The 16,716-nt window shown below is 31.0% G+C and overlaps 3 protein-coding genes across 5 annotated transcripts; 2 read left to right on the top strand and 1 right to left on the bottom strand.

Moving 5' to 3' along the window:
• The first annotated feature begins 3,675 nt into the window (after positions 1 to 3,675).
• Positions 3,676 to 7,034, top strand: LOC123198907. The gene is made up of 6 exons (XM_044613712.1): positions 3,676 to 4,015; positions 4,822 to 5,157; positions 5,256 to 5,302; positions 5,560 to 5,622; positions 6,477 to 6,609; positions 6,810 to 7,034. The coding sequence occupies exons 1-6, from the start codon at positions 3,895 to 3,897 to the stop codon at positions 6,824 to 6,826; spliced, it is 717 nt and encodes a 238-aa protein (XP_044469647.1). The 5' UTR covers positions 3,676 to 3,894; the 3' UTR covers positions 6,827 to 7,034.
• A 317-nt stretch (positions 7,035 to 7,351) lies between these two features.
• LOC123198505 (pentatricopeptide repeat-containing protein At4g39620, chloroplastic-like) lies at positions 7,352 to 10,143 on the bottom strand. Of its 3 annotated transcripts, none has more exons than XR_006498043.1 (3): positions 9,741 to 10,143; positions 7,849 to 9,107; positions 7,352 to 7,537 (listed from the first exon to the last, which is right to left on the bottom strand). XR_006498043.1 is itself a non-coding variant. In XM_044613189.1 (2 exons), exons 1-2 carry the CDS (start codon positions 10,104 to 10,106, stop codon positions 7,995 to 7,997), a joined length of 1,479 nt encoding a protein of 492 aa, XP_044469124.1. In that variant the 5' UTR covers positions 10,107 to 10,143; the 3' UTR covers positions 7,779 to 7,994. The 3 variants fall into 3 exon arrangements, 1 of the variants encoding a protein (XP_044469124.1); XR_006498042.1 differs by having other exon boundaries at positions 7,352 to 7,685; XM_044613189.1 differs by lacking the exon at positions 7,352 to 7,537 and having other exon boundaries at positions 7,779 to 9,107.
• A 4,028-nt stretch (positions 10,144 to 14,171) lies between these two features.
• On the top strand, positions 14,172 to 16,716 carry LOC123198835 (cytochrome P450 71AU50-like). Its single transcript, XM_044613622.1, has 2 exons — positions 14,172 to 15,354; positions 15,954 to 16,716. Exons 1-2 carry the CDS (start codon positions 14,476 to 14,478, stop codon positions 16,581 to 16,583), a joined length of 1,509 nt encoding a protein of 502 aa, XP_044469557.1. The 5' UTR covers positions 14,172 to 14,475; the 3' UTR covers positions 16,584 to 16,716.

The following is a 16,716-nucleotide window of genomic DNA, read 5'->3' on the forward strand; positions in this document are numbered from 1 at the left end:
TTAGCTCAAACTAGGTCGAATTTATAAAGTCCAATTTGAACTTTTTCAAGTTCTTATTTAGTGTCATCTAGAGGTTGTCAATAGGATAAATAATGTCATTAAAAAAGTCAACATTATGAGATATATAATATCACTGATTGATAAATAGTATCATTAGATGGATAAAAGAGCTAATCTTGAGTTGAGTTATCGAATTGAAACTCTAACTAGAGATCAATATGTTCGAATTGAAGATAGATTTGATCTAAGCTAACTTGGATGAGATCCACCCGTTGAGATTTGTTGTAAAATATCTTGCATGACTTAAGATTTTAACTATAAAAAACTTTTTTTTTCTAGTAATATTTCATGTATAACATATGAGTACTGATAGATTGATTTGTTATTATATAACTTGAATATTTTATAACACAAAATAACTTTTAAATAATTAAATCTTCAAATCACTTAATAACATATTAATCGATATACTATGAAATACAATTTATTCATTTCGATGATGAACAATTAATAATAATATTTGTTCAATTAGAATTAATAAAATTATATGTATATATTTTTTATATATAAATATATACACATGAATGTATTATTATATGGTTGAGTAATTTAAATTAAAAATAAAATAATATTCAATCACATGATGACATATCATATATATATATATATATAATATGTACACATAATTTATTTAACTAAAATAATATAATTAAATTATTTATGGTTAGGACAGTTTGTGGTTGTTAATACATTAATTTATTCAAACCCTTTTCTAGAATGTTAAAAAATAAGAGGTTGGAATAATGATATTACTAAAACTATGTGCTCTAATTAGATTTAAATATTCAGAAAATAATTATTTTTTAATTATAATATATTCAGAAAATATTTTCACCTGTTACACTATTTATATAAATAAATGATATAAATTTATCTTACTAACTGAGGTGACAACATATGATCAGATAATATAATTATTTATTTTTTCTTTTATCTTAAAATCACCAATTAAATATTATTGCTTCAGTTTATATAGATAAATTTATATAATTTATTTATATATATATAATTACTCTTTTTTAAATAAATAAAATTATGTGTATAAATAAATTATAAAGACTTATCTGTATAAATATTTTCTCTTACATCAAAATAATTTGTTTATACGTATAACATTATTCTTTCTAAATACAATATGAATTTTTTCACATTTCATCTAAGGTGGGAAAAATAAAAAAACTAAATATTTTCCCCTCAACTACTTAAAGTTGAACCAATAGTGGTGGAGAATCAAGCACACATTTATTTCATTTGATGAATTAAAAATATACCCAATAAAGAAATATAATTGAAATTATATATGTAAATGGCAGTTAATGGTTGAAAAATATTAATTTATAGGACTGCTTTTCTAGAATGTTATGTGTGATAGGCAGTCCAAGGGAGGAGCTGCCCCACTTGAGATTTCAAAATTCAATTTTTTTTTTTTTTTTTAAAAAGACCTCCATGGTTCTACCTAATCAATGAACAACTAATTCTCTTTATTTTACTTTTTCAACTTTTTATATTCTTATAATTTTAATTATTTGTTTTACATTATAATGCAATTTTATTTTCTTTATTTTATTACATTAAATTTCTATGAACTTATATGCATATTTTTTTTAAGAAAATAATTCTAAGACTTTTCTTCATGAAAAATAAATTTAATGAGCTATATTTCACCTTTCTATAATTGTTAGTGTTAAAACATGCACCAATGAAAAGTCTATCAAATAAAAGAGATTCGAGTATAAGAATATGAAAAAATAAAATACATAAATAAATGACAAATAATTTTTAAGTGATTTGATTGAAAAATTATGAAAATACATTCTCGACATTGCCATTAACTTAATAGAATAAGGTTACATTAAGAATGTTAGAGTGATTTTGACTGATTTTTCAATGATTTTTTCACTTATACAAGATATTAATTATTGTTTTCGATTTTCACAGCATCGATTACTTAATAATGAAAACAATTTTATTTTATTTTTTTATATTTACTATAATTAAATTTAATTATTGATATTGTTTAGAATACACGATAATTTTGAAAATTTCATGCTTTTTAGTATAAGAATGAAATAATATTTTATGTACAATTAATTAATTATTAAAAAGTATAAATAAATTGACGTATTATTATATAATTAATATATACCTAATCATATAATAAATATATATATATATATATTATTTTATTGATTTTTTTACTCCATCTCTTACTCAAGTATTATTAGATATATGTTTATAGTTTTAACTTCTTTGTTTTTTATTTTTAACAAAATCAAAACATTTCTTTGAAAAAGAAAAACTAATTTGAAAACCCACCACGGGTGGAAAATTTGGTTAAAGCGTACATGGAGTCATAAGACATACACTAATATATTCTGATATGTTTTTATTAAAGTAGGAGGTCTAATGACAATACCCAATTATAAATTATTATATCAATTTGTATAAATAAATTTGTTAAATTTATTTATACAAATAATTTTATTTATTTTCTAAAATCAAGGAAAAATCATCATTGATTTTCTAGATTTAATTTATTACATATACAAATGTTATCCCCTCCAACTATATAAAATAAAAAAAAAAGGTTCAAAGAGGTACCTTTACAGCTTATCCAATGACAAATTAAATATAAAAATTTAAAGGATTGTAATAAACAAAAAAACATTAATCACATTTTTGTAACTTACAAGTCTTTGATCACCATAAATTAATTACATACCATTCCCAAACTTTGCCCTTAACTATCCAATACTTTCACAACGCTTCTCTAACTTCTTATTTTAATCGTTGAACGTAAGTAAAATAATGTTATGTGTACATATTTTTTAATATATAATTTAATATATATAAGATTTGTTATCATGTGATTCAGTGTTATTTTATTCTTAATTTAAAATAACTCAATTTTCATACGATATATCATCTATGTACTCAGTTTTATATTTAAAAATGTGTGCACACACTTTAATTTAGAACTGACAATTTTTAGTATAATTCGTTAATCTGATTCAATACGACATGAAAAAATTTGGTATGAGTTGAGTTTTTTTTTTTTTTTTTACACAATTTATTTCGAGTTAACCCAATACAACTTGAAACTAAGTTGGGTATTGTTAGGGTTGACACGAGATATGAATGTTTAGAAAAATGCTATTTTAATAAAATTTGTTAGAGATAAATTAAAAAAAAGTTACATCTTTATATAGTTATAATTATTTATATTATTATTGATTTTTATTTAAATATTTAATTCTATTTTTCTGTAGTGAGAATGTAATTTGGTTAACAAAAGTATTGATGTATTTTAAAAATCTTAGTATTTAATTTTTAGATAATTTGTAAATAAAAAAAAATGCTATATTATGTACTTTGTTAATAATAATTTGGAATAGAAGAGTGAAAATAATATATATTTTTGTGTTAATTTGGATTGTGTCAAGTCAATTTGAATATTAAAATATTGGGTTAAAGTTAAAAAATTTTGATATAATTATAATTTAGATTGGCTTAAAGTTGAAAGTGTTTGATCTGAAATTTGAACTAATACGATATAAATATAAACTAACCTAAAAACCCATGGGTTTCAGGTCATACCCGATTCAGATCCATTTATCTCTAATTCATACGTCAAAATTTCAAAATTGGTTCGTCCTGGCTCCCGCCTTGCTTCTTCTGAACGACAGAGACACAAAGAGAGATCTGATCGGCCGGCGGAGAGAGGAACCACCGCTATTTCTCAAACAATTCGCTTCTGCCTACGGCGTCGTCTGAGGAAACGCATGATTGAGAATACCTGGTGTTACTTATCAAGCTTCATTCAAACTGGCTTAAATGGCGAAGCGAAGAGGGAGAAAACCGGTCAAGAAAGCGGTTTCAGCGGATGATTCACACGCCAAAGGCTCGAGAGAGCCCGAAATCGAAGACAAAGAAGCTGCGATTTTGCAGCAAGAAGGTGTGATTATGCGTGCTTTTGCGAATTCCTTCTTTTTTAAGTGCTAGGTCTTCTCTGTAGTTTAATCAAACTTTAATGGGGAAATATATAATTATAGTTTTGTTTAGTGAATAATGCCAGGTGGGTGTTTGCAAAATTTCGAACTTGAGTTCATTCTATGCTGCTCTTCAGTTTGGATTAGTCTTAAGTAATTACTTTTGAATCAGAAAAGTTTAAGCTTAATGATATTATGTTAAGTTACTGCTTCATTGATCCCCGAGTGGTTTGAACCAGAAGGAGTAATACTAGATGACCAAACCTATGTATTGATGGGTGCAAATAAATTGACGTGTCATTATATGATTTGGTGGTGTAATAAGTTTAATTCAAAATCACCCTATCATATAATGATACGTTAGTTTATTTATATTTGTTAATAATCAGTGTTTGTATGTAAACAAGTATTATTGGAACTGGAAATGTCCTTAATTTCATATTATGTAATTACTTTAACCAAAAAAAGCTGAAGTTTTATGATACCATGTTAAGCTACCATTTTGTTGATTTGAGTTCAAAATGTTGACTTGATGCAAGGCTGTTAAAAAGAAAAAAAAAAAAGGTATGATATAATAGAATGCTTCTCACTTCAGATATGCCCCTACATTATGGGAGTTAATGGAGTTTTTTGTTTTTGTTTTTTTAGACCCTGATTGAATATGGATTATGCCTTGATTCTCAGATTTTTCTGTTTTAACTTATTGAAATCAAGCTAATTTTTTTTGGTTATCTACTAGAGTTCCATTATTCTTATCACCATTTTGTTTCAGTTGAACGAGAAAGTGCTGCAGCTAGGGCTATTCGTGATGTGGAGATTGAACATACACTTACTGGTTTGCGTTTACTAAGATCATGTTTAAATGAGGAACAGTTGAAAACCCCTGTTTTGCAATTTTTCAAAGAAAATCTTCCAGACCTTTCAATTGTAAGAAACAAAGAAAATGGGCATTTTGAAGTGCAATGGAATGATAATGATGGTAATTCATGTATGTACAATGCTGATGGAAGAGATATACATACTTCCCTTCTGCAGAGGATGTCCATTGCTTATCCTTTTGGCTCTGCTGCTCCCTCTTTTGGTGGCTATGAGTTATCAACCAAATCAGGTAATGGTGAATTAACAATTCTCATTGATATTTGGAACTGGAATACGGATTGCTTTTGATTTGTCCGTGCTTGACATTGATATATGTTTTTGTGGCAGTTAAAACAAAGGTTCTAGGTGCTGAAAACCTGCAGATCAGAGACTTTGTATGTTCCTTCTTAATCCTTCTCAGAACTAGGATCATGACTCTAATCTCTTCAATTTCCTTAATATTTTAATCTAGAACAAAAATAGGTTTCCTTGACCAATTACTGATTTTTATGTTTTTATTGTTTTTCTTTATAGATATCTAATCAAAATCCCATTTTGTAGCATCATCCAAAGGCCCCACCACACTCGAGAATAAATATTTAAATAGCCTTTTTTCGTTGTAATATTCTAAATTTGCCATTTCTTTTTTCAGTTTCCGGAGGAGCCGAGTGATTCTCAGATGCTTGGAATGCATGATGCCTTTCGAACTCCTGGGGTTTGTAGTTTCTTTATGATGCCATTATTTCGTTGCACAGTTAACTTGGGAGATTAGTTCTTTTTTTATTTTCAGAACAAATTGAGGTCCAAGCAATCTAAGAGACACATCAAAACATGACAAGATTTCAAATTATAAAATGCTGTTTTGGGCCTTGCAAAATTGTTTGAACTGTATATAATAAGTCCCACTGAAACAAACTAACATATATGGGCAGAAACCTTATACTACTAATACTTTTTAAGTTAAACAAGTTATACACGTTTGCTGATTCTCAAAAGTAGGCATAGATTCAAGCTGAACTGACTTGAGTTCAATTGCTAGCTTGGCTTGTTCAAGCTTGAAACAAACAGCCATGACTCAAGCTTGAGTTATGGATATGTGATGTTGTAGAGTTCTAGCCATGGGGGAACTCCAGTTACTTTGCTTGATAGGCCCATGAGCTACTCATATATATAGATAAAATGACCTCGTTTTGCTTTGTGTTATGTTATGTATGCAGTGCAAAATAACATATTATATATATATATATATCTTACAATCAAAATGACTTTGTTTTGCTCTAAATTTATTGAGGTCAATTTCAAGAGCTCGTCTCAAATCTACCCCTACCTAAAATAAAATGATTTCATGATGATTAGCTCTTATTTGGCGGGGAAACATAATCCATAAATAAAGCTTGCATGTTTCAGACAATTTATGAGTGGTTGCAACTGTCTTTAGTTCACTGCTAAAAGCCTTGATATCATAAGCTTTGCTATGGATGATCCTAATAGCTTTTGAGGAATTATACCTGGTATCCAGAGGACAGTTCATTTGTTAATTGACTATAATGGTTGTTGCTATGGTTGCAGGCTACCAGCCAAAGGCTATCTATTGGAATGACCCCGAAAACTTTAAGGTTGCCTAAGCCTGGTGAGATGCTTCTTTCTGTTCATGGTTCACCTCTCGGTGTTTACAAGGAGGAGAACATGGAAGCAATACGGGGTAGGTATTTATATACCAGAATTTGTCTTTCTGAATAACCAAAGTAGTATTAGCTTCCCCCACTAAACAAAATGACAGAGGCCTTTATGTTTCATAGATAATTTGTGCTAGACAATACTATAACTGAGACGGTTTAATGCACCCCTGAAATTTGTTCCGCAGTTTTGTTCAGTTCTGATGCTGTGAATTCTTGATTGCAGAGTCAGACGAGGACTGACTGGCTTCGAGTTGTTCTCTTCTTGATCTTAGTTTATGACAAGCAATGGCTGCCCACTCAAAGCTGGTCTGAATGTCGTTGTATTATTGTAATTGAAATTGTATTTTTATTCTGAAGAGCCTATTATCTTTACACTGATTTTGACCTAAAACTAGTGTGTATCATATTAACAATCAGTTTAAGGACTTTTGTCCGTGATTTAGTAGATTCAGAAGAATTGTAGTTCTTTCGCCGCATGAATACAATTACACTATAGGCATGAAATTAATCTTCTAGATTTGGGGGGTTCAAACAAGCCAAATTGAGCTCAACTTGATGTTTCACCTCAAACAATGAGTTCGGGCATTGCCAGCTCAAGTTCGAACTCTAAAGTAAAAGTATGAGCTCCAATTTATCTTAAGAAATTATAGTTAAATTTTATAATAACAAATCCATACATATCTAATTTAAATGCATAAATAAATATATATTTGATATATGTCATCAAGTGATTATATATTTTGAATTAAAAAATAAAATAAAATATAATCAGATAATAACATATCATATATATACTAAAAAATGTGTACACATAGTATTGTTTTTAGATACTTTGCTTTGAGTACAAGCAACATGAACAAGTCAAAAAGGGAGCAACTCCTAAACAAGCAATAATGCATAGGCATTTCTGATGGAAAATTCGACAGATTCTGCGTTGAAGGCAAAGGATTTCTGGAAATATGATGTTACAACACAGTAATCAACAAGCAGAAACACAATTGTCCGTCAACACAAGATATTCATGTTATATCACATACGAGAACAGAAATGTGAAAAATTGGCTTCTCTATCCTGAATCCTGATCTTAAATATCCTGCGCCTGTGTATTTAGTAGAGAACTAAATGAACTAAACCCTTATCAGTTGGTTCATCAAACATGAAAATTAAAGTCAAGCATAAGAACTCGGTTGGCTGTGTTTAAAATTAAACCCAAATCTTGAACTGAAGCAATTTGATTTTCATCATTACAAAGATATACATACCAGATCATATGGAAGCAAACAATGCGCTCAACAGCCAAGTGATCAGGTGCTAACTTGCCCATCATTCCAGCGCTATATTTGCCTTGAATCTTAGAATCAGTAAAAGATCAGAAGAATGCTTGAATAAGAAAAAATCTCACATCGACCTATGTCTTTGCAAGAGTCCCTAATTTGCTCATATCAGTTTTAGCACTAGCTGATTCTGGACTAGCCATTTTAGATCCAAAAGTTTCCAAAGCCTCCAAGAAAAATCTTTTATTTGGGACTATACCATCTCCCTCCATCCGCTTTAGCAATTTTTGTACTAGATCTTTCATATTGGCTTTGGTATAGGCTTTGTAAAGAAGTCTATATGTTGACGAATCTGGAGTCACCTTCAAATCGCGCAGGTTGTCAAAAAGAGCATCTGCTTCCATAGGCAAACTGTTCATGCAGTAAACATCAAGCATGGCATTCAGTGTTGAAACTTTTATCCCCTTCCCTGACTTGATGAGCTCATCGAATATTTCTCTGGCCCTAGAAACACAGTCACAATATCCATACATTGTAATGAGACTCTCATATGTTATGAAGCTTGGTTTGTACTTCATATCAGCCATCTTTAGGAAAATGTCTTCAGCTTTCCCTCTAAGTCTTGCTTTCCCATAGTTAATGATCATTGAATTAAATGTAGGCAGTGTTGGATTCTCCTTGGAGTGCAACAAGCTCTTAAACACTTGTTCCATCTTGTCAAAAGCTTGCTTCTTCCCATATGAATCAATCAGCAAATTAAATGTAATAATATCTGGCTTACACCGAGCACGTTTCATGCGGGAAAGTATATCTTCCATTTCTCTGATCATCCCGTTTTTCCCATATGCATCCATCACACCATTGTAAGTATAAATATCAGGAGAAAGAAAACTCTCATCGAGTTCTTTGAACAAAGCATTAACTTGAGCAACATTTCGAGCTTGAGCAAAAGCTCTCAAAAGAATATTATATGTCACAATGCTAGGTTGACAACGTTCCATTCCCTTCATCTTCTCAAAATAACCAAGCGCTTTGGCTAATGCCTTTCCTTTATCCTGGGTGTGGAGGTGGGCTGTAATTAGAGCATTATAAACAGAAGTGTCAGGTCGGCACCCACTATTACGCATCTCAGAAAAGAGCCACATAGCCATCCTAGTTTGGCCTTTCTTTCCCATAACCGTTATCAACTTAGAATAAATGCCATTATCAGCAATGTACCAGCGTTGTTTTTGCATCCATCTGAATACCTGAAAGTTCAATATTTACAAACCACAAATGGTTCATTACATAAATTTAGAAATGGAAATGCCAGATTCATAATCTAAATATCTTTGCATTCACTTAAGTAGCTCATTTTTTCCAAACAGATTTATAAAATAACTCAAAATTATAAATTAACATCAGGGGATGACTGATACTACTGTGGAAAAGTTGCTGAACCGGTTATAATAGAAAATCAATGTTGCATATGAGAATGTACGTTACGAACACTACAGAAAAGACTATCAAAATCAACAATCCCAGGACCAGTACAGCGATATGATTCTCGATGCCGTAACCTTTCTTCCTATGATTTAGTATTAATGAGATTATCACACTTTGGAAATGTTACAACACCATAAATCCTAGTACCATTACCAGAAATAAAACTGATTTTCATATCCCAAGCCATATCTGGAGACTCGAATACAATGACGCGTTCTCCTGAGTGACATTTACATCTCACTGTTTCAAAATACTAATTCAATTTCAATCATGTAGCACAAATAACCAAAATTTTCTTAAACATTAAAACAAGCAGTGCAAGAAAACCGGAAAATATCAAACCACCCAGAAGCTGAAACTACAAAAGAAGTCATTTTAGTGCAAAAAAATCAAACCTCAAGGCATTGAAGCCATTTGTCAGCCTTCCCCAGCTCTTCAAAGAGAAGAAAACAATGTTCAGTTCTCACCATCGTCACATACTTGTTTAGCGTCTTCAACAACGGTGTTTTGTCACTGAAGCTCCTCATTATCTCTCTAACCAGCTCATGGGTTTCCGTTTCCTCGCTCGTCCGACCTGACAGTCTCCTGGGTCGCGTCGAAACGCAGGAGATTCGGGCCATAGGGAGCTTCCTGGAAGCAAGCCATGGAGGGGAAAAGGTGAAATTTTGAGAGGATTTTGGGGTGAATAAGGAGGAAGAAGTTAGAGAGGACAGTTGCAGAGAGGGACACGATGACGCTGATGATAAGTTCGGTGAGGGCATGGCTTTGGGTGCTGTTGGAGAGGCTCTGATTGGGGATTTTGTGAAGGAGAGAAATTAAGAATTGTGGAAATTGTGGGGTACTTCGAAAATAACAATAGTTATAGGGGATTGTAAGTAAATAACGAAACTCCCTTGATCTCTGAAGTCAACTGATCAAGTGCCATTACGGGTGTTGTATAATGATAAAAGTAACCTCTACTGATGAATAAAGTGTAAATTTAGTAAATAATAAAATGATATGTATATATTATAAATATATAAAATAATTATATAAATAATTTGTTAATAAATAATTAGATAATTTTAAATTACAAATAAAATAATATTTTATTATATATTTGAGTATTTATTTTATATACTTAAATATAAATGATGAAATACTGGTGAATAAAGAAATAATTAACATTTTTTAATAGACACAAATGACAAAAGTACCCATGATACAGGATGTAAGGGAAATGACAAAAGTACCTGTGACTACAGATAAACTAAAAAATTTAGGATCAAATGACAAAAACTCATGTTGTATGAATGAATTGAGAAAAGACGGGATTGGATCAATGTTTTCATACTTGGATTGAGCATTGGCCTGATCAAATGACCGGTTTGATTAGTTAGACTGGTGAAAGATTAAATAAATATTAAAAAATATTCAACTAAACATAATTATGACTTAGTGGTATATTGTAAATATTTCTTACTAGATGAACTTAATTCGAGTTAGATTTAATAGTTTATGTCTTTGGGTCGAGTCGTCTTAACTCAATAATTGATTTATTTATTCATTCGATGATACTATTTATCTAACCGTTAATATTGTTAATTATTCATACAGTTAACGATACTGTGAACTAGTTTTAATGAGCTTAAGCTTGCATTATATATTAAGACTTTGATTTGAGTTTAAACTGAAACTAAACTTGACTTGACTACAGTTGGATCCACCCCTATCGAACAAGATCCAAACTATATTTTGCGTTAAAAAACTTAATTCTAATATAATTTTTTCATATCGGGTTAATAAGTTGTGAAAAAAAAACATCAACCCTAATTCGAGTCTTAATAATTGCAAAACTTTTTACTATCAAACTTGCCAACTCATATTAAAACAATATATAACCAAACATAATTGTGATCTTTTGCAATTGGTGAGACTTGGCATGAGTTCCACACTTGCAAAGTTTTTCACTTTCTAGCTCGGCAAATTAAATAAAAAGTAGAACATACAATATACTTATCTAACTTCTCAACAAATTTAAAAAAAATTAAAATAATAAATAATTAAACAAAATTATACCTCAGTGATATGACACATAATCTTTGCAATTATTTGGATCTTAGTAATGGCAAAATTTTACAAAACCATATGCTGGCTTCACTATGGTGGTTTGATGATATTAATAGAACAGGTAAATCGTAACTCAGTGTGATTTGCTTGGTTCAAATTGATTTAGATGACATTGCACTTCTCAATCTTAAATAACAAAGGAGCATATTTTTGATTTTTTTTTTTTCCCACAAGGATTCTTCATGTCATGAAATAGCGTTTGGAAGATAGACTTCTCTCAACCCTCCTATTTAATGTGAACTAGAAATGAAGGAGGTCCAACTCACCTTTGCAAATTTCTATCTTTGTCTAATTATTTTCACTTATTTATTCTTTGAAAACATTACTTAATCACATGACACACTATATGTATAGTTAAAAGTGCATGTACACATAGAATAATATTATGTATATATACTTTTGATACAAAATTATGTTATAATATAATTGAATTATGTTGAATTAATGATAAAGTAAAATCTAATCATATGATGAAATATCTGTGTATGTACATAATTTTACTCTTTTTCTTTGATTAGATATTTCAGTTTAGGAATTATATGATTTGGTCTAATGCAATTATGGTTACTTTTTATTTATAATCTTTCATCCATTAATATCTATTTTGATTTTAAATTGAAAAATATCATACATGACCCATAAGTTTTTTATAGTTATGAAACGAATGATGACTTTTAAATAGATCCTTTACTAGATAGATATGAGGCTAGAGTTTAAATTCAACTTCTAATCCCTTGGCTAAATTCAATTTTCAATCTTTTTTTTTGAAATAACGATTTTTATTTACGAAAATGGATACTGATAGAGATGACAATTCAATTTGCAAAATTGGATCTTTGGCTTGTCCCTCTCCGATTGAGAAGGAGATTTTCTAATAAAGACGGGGATATGAATAAGGATGGAGATAACTAAAATTCTCATAATCAAGGATGAAAATAAATATATCTTCGATCTGTCATTTCTCTAGCCTATCCCCTCTCTTGTTTGTCCTCTCCCATACATATTTCATAAATCTTTATATATTAAATTATCTTTAAAAATTTTGAATTATTACAAATATGTTTTGACATTTAATAAATATTCTATTATTTTTCTAACAGGGATGAGAAGGGGAAGGAAAAGTAAATTTTCTCCATGAGGAGGAAATAAGGATTAACCATAATCCCCATATTGGAGATAAAACGAGAACATAAATTATGATATTTGATTCCTATTTGTTGTTACCATCTTTATATAATGAGTGAAAAAAATGAAAATTTCAAATTTAAAAAATGAAAAATTATAGTTTCCTCTAATTTTCATCAAGTTCTTATATAGAAAAAGAATAAGCAGTCGTTGCCAAGTTGGTCATTGTCTGAATGGGTCAATATCGGAGAAAAAAAGTGAATAATGCATTTGATAAAATATCCTAATATTAGATAAAAAATGGTTCTATAAGAAATTTGAGTTTTAATTGACAACACATGACAATGATATTTCAACTTTCTTATTTTTAAACAAGGCATGACAATAATGTTTCAACCTTTTTATTTTGGAAATGATAAAAAGGCTGAAATCATAGTCTAGCAAATTTATAAGAAAAAACATTAAAAATTGAAGGCTCAAAAATCAACTTGGCTTGATTTAACTACAATTCGTTTAGGTAAAACTCGAGCTAAGTTTGAACTAGGAGGATTAATTCATTTTTGAAACTAAGTTAAATTCAAATTGGAGTGAGTGTGGCTTGATCCACCTCACGAGCCATTAATTAATAATTTTTAATATGACTTATTAATTTAACTAAAACAAAAAAAAATTAAGTTATGGTTGAATTATTTAATATAAAACCTAATTCGAATCGTTTTCAAATCAATCCACAATTGAATCAAGTTGCGTTTAGGTTAACATAAAATCAACCCAAAATGATCAACATGCTTGACTCACCAACTTTCTGATATTTCGTAGAAGTTATGCTTTTTGAATCTTCTTTCATATTGCTTGTTAAAAAAGAATTGTAAACGACCTTTTGTCCCACATCTTTTGTTTAGAAGATTAGAATTGTGCTATTATTAGATCGGGTAATCCCAAATAGTGAGAGACAATGATGGAACAGGGAAAAGCTATAAAAGAGTGTACTAGAGTACTTTGGGATTCAATAATTGAAACAAGTTTCGTATTTTCCCCCTTTTGAAAAAACACACAATTGTTAGGAGTTCTGTGACTTTTCTCGGGCAAACAATCACATCATTAATTTGTAAGCAAGTTTGGATTAGACGAAATATTTATGTACATCTTAGTTTGTTCACAAAGTTTATAGTCTGTCCTTACACGACTCTTACTATTGCCCCCGTAGATTTTGAATCTTTTGACATAATCTTCATCCCTTACTAAGGGCTTCCGAACTTCCCTTAGAAAAAGAAGGTGTCAATTCAATATGTAATACGAAATGTTTAAAAAATTATATTGTATACCTGATTTTCTTGATCAATTATAGATGGGACCTTGTAGAAAATGTCACTTTCTTTCTTTGTCGGCTTTAATTTTAGATAAAGAGAATTAGGAAAAAAACAAAAAAAAGATTAGTAGGTTCCTAGAGAAGTCACAATATGTGGTTGGTTGCATTAATTTCTGGTTAAGATATATTAAGTAATTATTTAATCTAAGTTCAATGCCAACCGAGTCCGAATAAGGGTATGTTTAAATCCAAAAAATTTAGTTCAAGCTAACAATACGTAGTTGGGACCACTCCAGCCTGAGTTCTGATCGGTTCAAATTTAGTCTTCGAGTCCAGCCATCATTTAATAGAAATCATCGAGGGTACCTCAACAGAGAAAAGCATTGTGATAATGCAATTATGTGAGTGGTCATGATCGTTGAACTTATCTCCATTTTATCCTTTTCGTCTGTCTTAAATTGTCAATATTTGAATACTTCACAGGCACTGGTTCCATCTCTTTATTATGGTCTCTTAATTTGTCATCTCCATCGGAGAGAAGCAGCAAAGTTTTAGCCTTTAGAAATCAAAAGATTTGCAGCATAATCATGTCTTGGACTTGGACCTCACTTGCTCTTGTGGCCCTCTTCTTCTTCCTCCAAGCTTTGCTGTGGAAAAAAGATACAAAATCTAACCGATTGCCTCCAGGTCCAAGAGGGTTTCCCATTTTCGGAAGCCTTCATTTGTTAGGCAAGTTTCCTCACAGAGATTTTCAAAAACTTGCAAAAAAATATGGCCCCATCATGTTTATGCGCTTAGGCTTGATGCCAACAGTCGTAGTTTCATCACCTCAAGCTGCTGAACAGTTCCTGAAAACGCACGATCTTATTTTTGCCAGCAGGCCTGCTATTGAAGCTTCGAAGTATATTAGTTACGGGCATAAGAGTTTAGCCTTTTCTCCTTATGGGTCTTATTGGCGCACCGTCCGCAAGATGTGCACCTTGGAACTTCTTAGTATGGCTAAGATCAATGCTTTCCAGGCCATGAGAAAAGAAGAGCTTGATCTCTTGATTGAATATGTAAAAGAGGCTGCCGAAGATGGTGTTGCTGTTGATCTTACTGCAAAGGTGTCGTCTCTGACCGCTGACATGACTTGTCGAATGGTTTTTGGGAAGAAATATCTGGAGGAGGAGTTTCATGAGAAAGGGTTCAAGGCTGTGATCCAAGAGTCTTTGACATTGGCAGCCATTCCAAATTTGGGTGATTACATCCCCCAAATTGCTTCACTTGATCTCCAGGGGCTGAGAAAGCGGATGAAGGCGGTTTCCAAGGTGTTTGATGCCTTCTTTGAAAAGATTATTGATGAGCATGTTCTATCCAAGGATGAAAAGAGAACCAAAGATTTTGTTGATGTCATGTTGAGCTTCTTGGGATCAGAAGAAACCGAGTACAAAATTAATCGAGAGCATATCAAAGCCATAATCTTGGTATAGTTTAGTTTCTTTTATATTCTTGAAATATTTTAGTGTTTAAAATGCTTTAAAACTAGTACAAAACGTTGGAACGGTGTTTTAAAAGTATAAAGAAAATTTGACATATGATTATCTTTTTCTTATTTTTTATTAAATTAAAAATTGATTTTATATTTTATTGTATTTCAGAATTTCAAATTATAAATATGATTTTTATCCACTATTTTTTCCAACATCAAAAATTTCTTTCATTTTTAGTGTGTTAAAATTCATCTCTCCATATTTGACTTCTTTAATTGTTGGCCATCACTCAAAAAGTTAATTTCGTCAAATTTGATTTACATCAATTATTTAGTTATAGGTTGATAAAGTTGATTAAATGCACACCATATTATTGCTAAAGTTTTTTTTTTTCAAAGAAATATGCTTGCTGTATTTTTTTAAATAAAATTTGATATTTATAAAAAAAACTCCTATATTTTTTATATTTGTATGTTTCTTCACGTTTCTCTTCTCCATTTTTGAAAAAATACTTCCCCGAATTTCTACGTTTCCTTCTCAGTTCTGCATGTTTAAAGCTAATGATTGTATTCTTTTTGGCTGGATATGATCAGGATATGCTTACAGGTGCAATGGACACTTCAGCTACTGCCGTAGAGTGGGCACTTTCAGAACTCATGAAACATCCTGAAGAAATGAAGAAAGTACAGAAAGAACTGGAAACTGCCGTGGGACTGGACAGGATGTTTGAAGAATCAGATTTGGACAACCTGGAATACTTGGACATGGTTGTGAAAGAAACCCTCAGGCTCCATCCTGTAGGCCCTTTATTACTCCCCCATGAATCTGTGGAAGATTGCACAATAAATGGCTACCACATACCCAAGAAATCACGAGTTGTTATAAATGCATGGGCAATCGGAAGAGATCCAGAAGCCTGGACCGATCCTGAGAAGTTTTGGCCGGAAAGGTTTGTCAATAGTAACATTGATCTTCGTGGTCGAGACTTTCAGCTTATCCCATTTGGTTCCGGCCGCAGAGGGTGCCCTGGAATGCAATTGGGACTCACTGCGGTGAAGCAAGTGGTAGCACAGCTTGTGCATTGCTTTGATTGGGAGCTTCCGGATGGGATGCTGCCGAGTGAATTGGACATGAGTGAGGAGTTTGGTCTTGTGATTCCTAGAGCTAAGCATCTCTTGGCTGTTCCTACTTATCGTCTGAAAATAAATGATAATAGGCTCTGAAAAGGAGTAACATTATGAGGTTCTTAAATTCAGCTTAACTTCAATTTCTGAAACTGTTTTCATTTTTCTTATGTAATGCGATAATCCTGTGTTTACTTTGCATTAATCTAATAGAAAGATATAAGATATTCAA

This window comes from Mangifera indica, chromosome 16 (genome assembly GCF_011075055.1).
Source record: "Mangifera indica cultivar Alphonso chromosome 16, CATAS_Mindica_2.1, whole genome shotgun sequence".
NCBI classification, from domain to species: domain Eukaryota; kingdom Viridiplantae; phylum Streptophyta; class Magnoliopsida; order Sapindales; family Anacardiaceae; genus Mangifera; species Mangifera indica.

Bases quoted from the DNA above. Each gene is read 5' to 3' on its own strand.
- LOC123198907 (XM_044613712.1), top strand. From the start codon at position 3,895: ATGGCGAAGCGAAGAGGGAGAAAACCGGTCAAGAAAGCGGTTTCAGCG. The intron at 4,016-4,821 runs GTGTGATTATGC...ATTTTGTTTCAG, and splicing joins TGCGATTTTGCAGCAAGAAG to TTGAACGAGAAAGTGCTGCA. The intron at 5,303-5,559 runs GTATGTTCCTTC...TTCTTTTTTCAG, and splicing joins ACCTGCAGATCAGAGACTTT to TTTCCGGAGGAGCCGAGTGA.
- LOC123198505 (XM_044613189.1), bottom strand. From the start codon at position 10,106: ATGCCCTCACCGAACTTATCATCAGCGTCATCGTGTCCCTCTCTGCAA. The intron at 9,108-9,740 runs GTTTGATTTTTT...TTGAACTTTCAG, and splicing joins AATGGCTTCAATGCCTTGAG to GTATTCAGATGGATGCAAAA.
- LOC123198835 (XM_044613622.1), top strand. From the start codon at position 14,476: ATGTCTTGGACTTGGACCTCACTTGCTCTTGTGGCCCTCTTCTTCTTC. The intron at 15,355-15,953 runs GTATAGTTTAGT...GGATATGATCAG, and splicing joins ATATCAAAGCCATAATCTTG to GATATGCTTACAGGTGCAAT.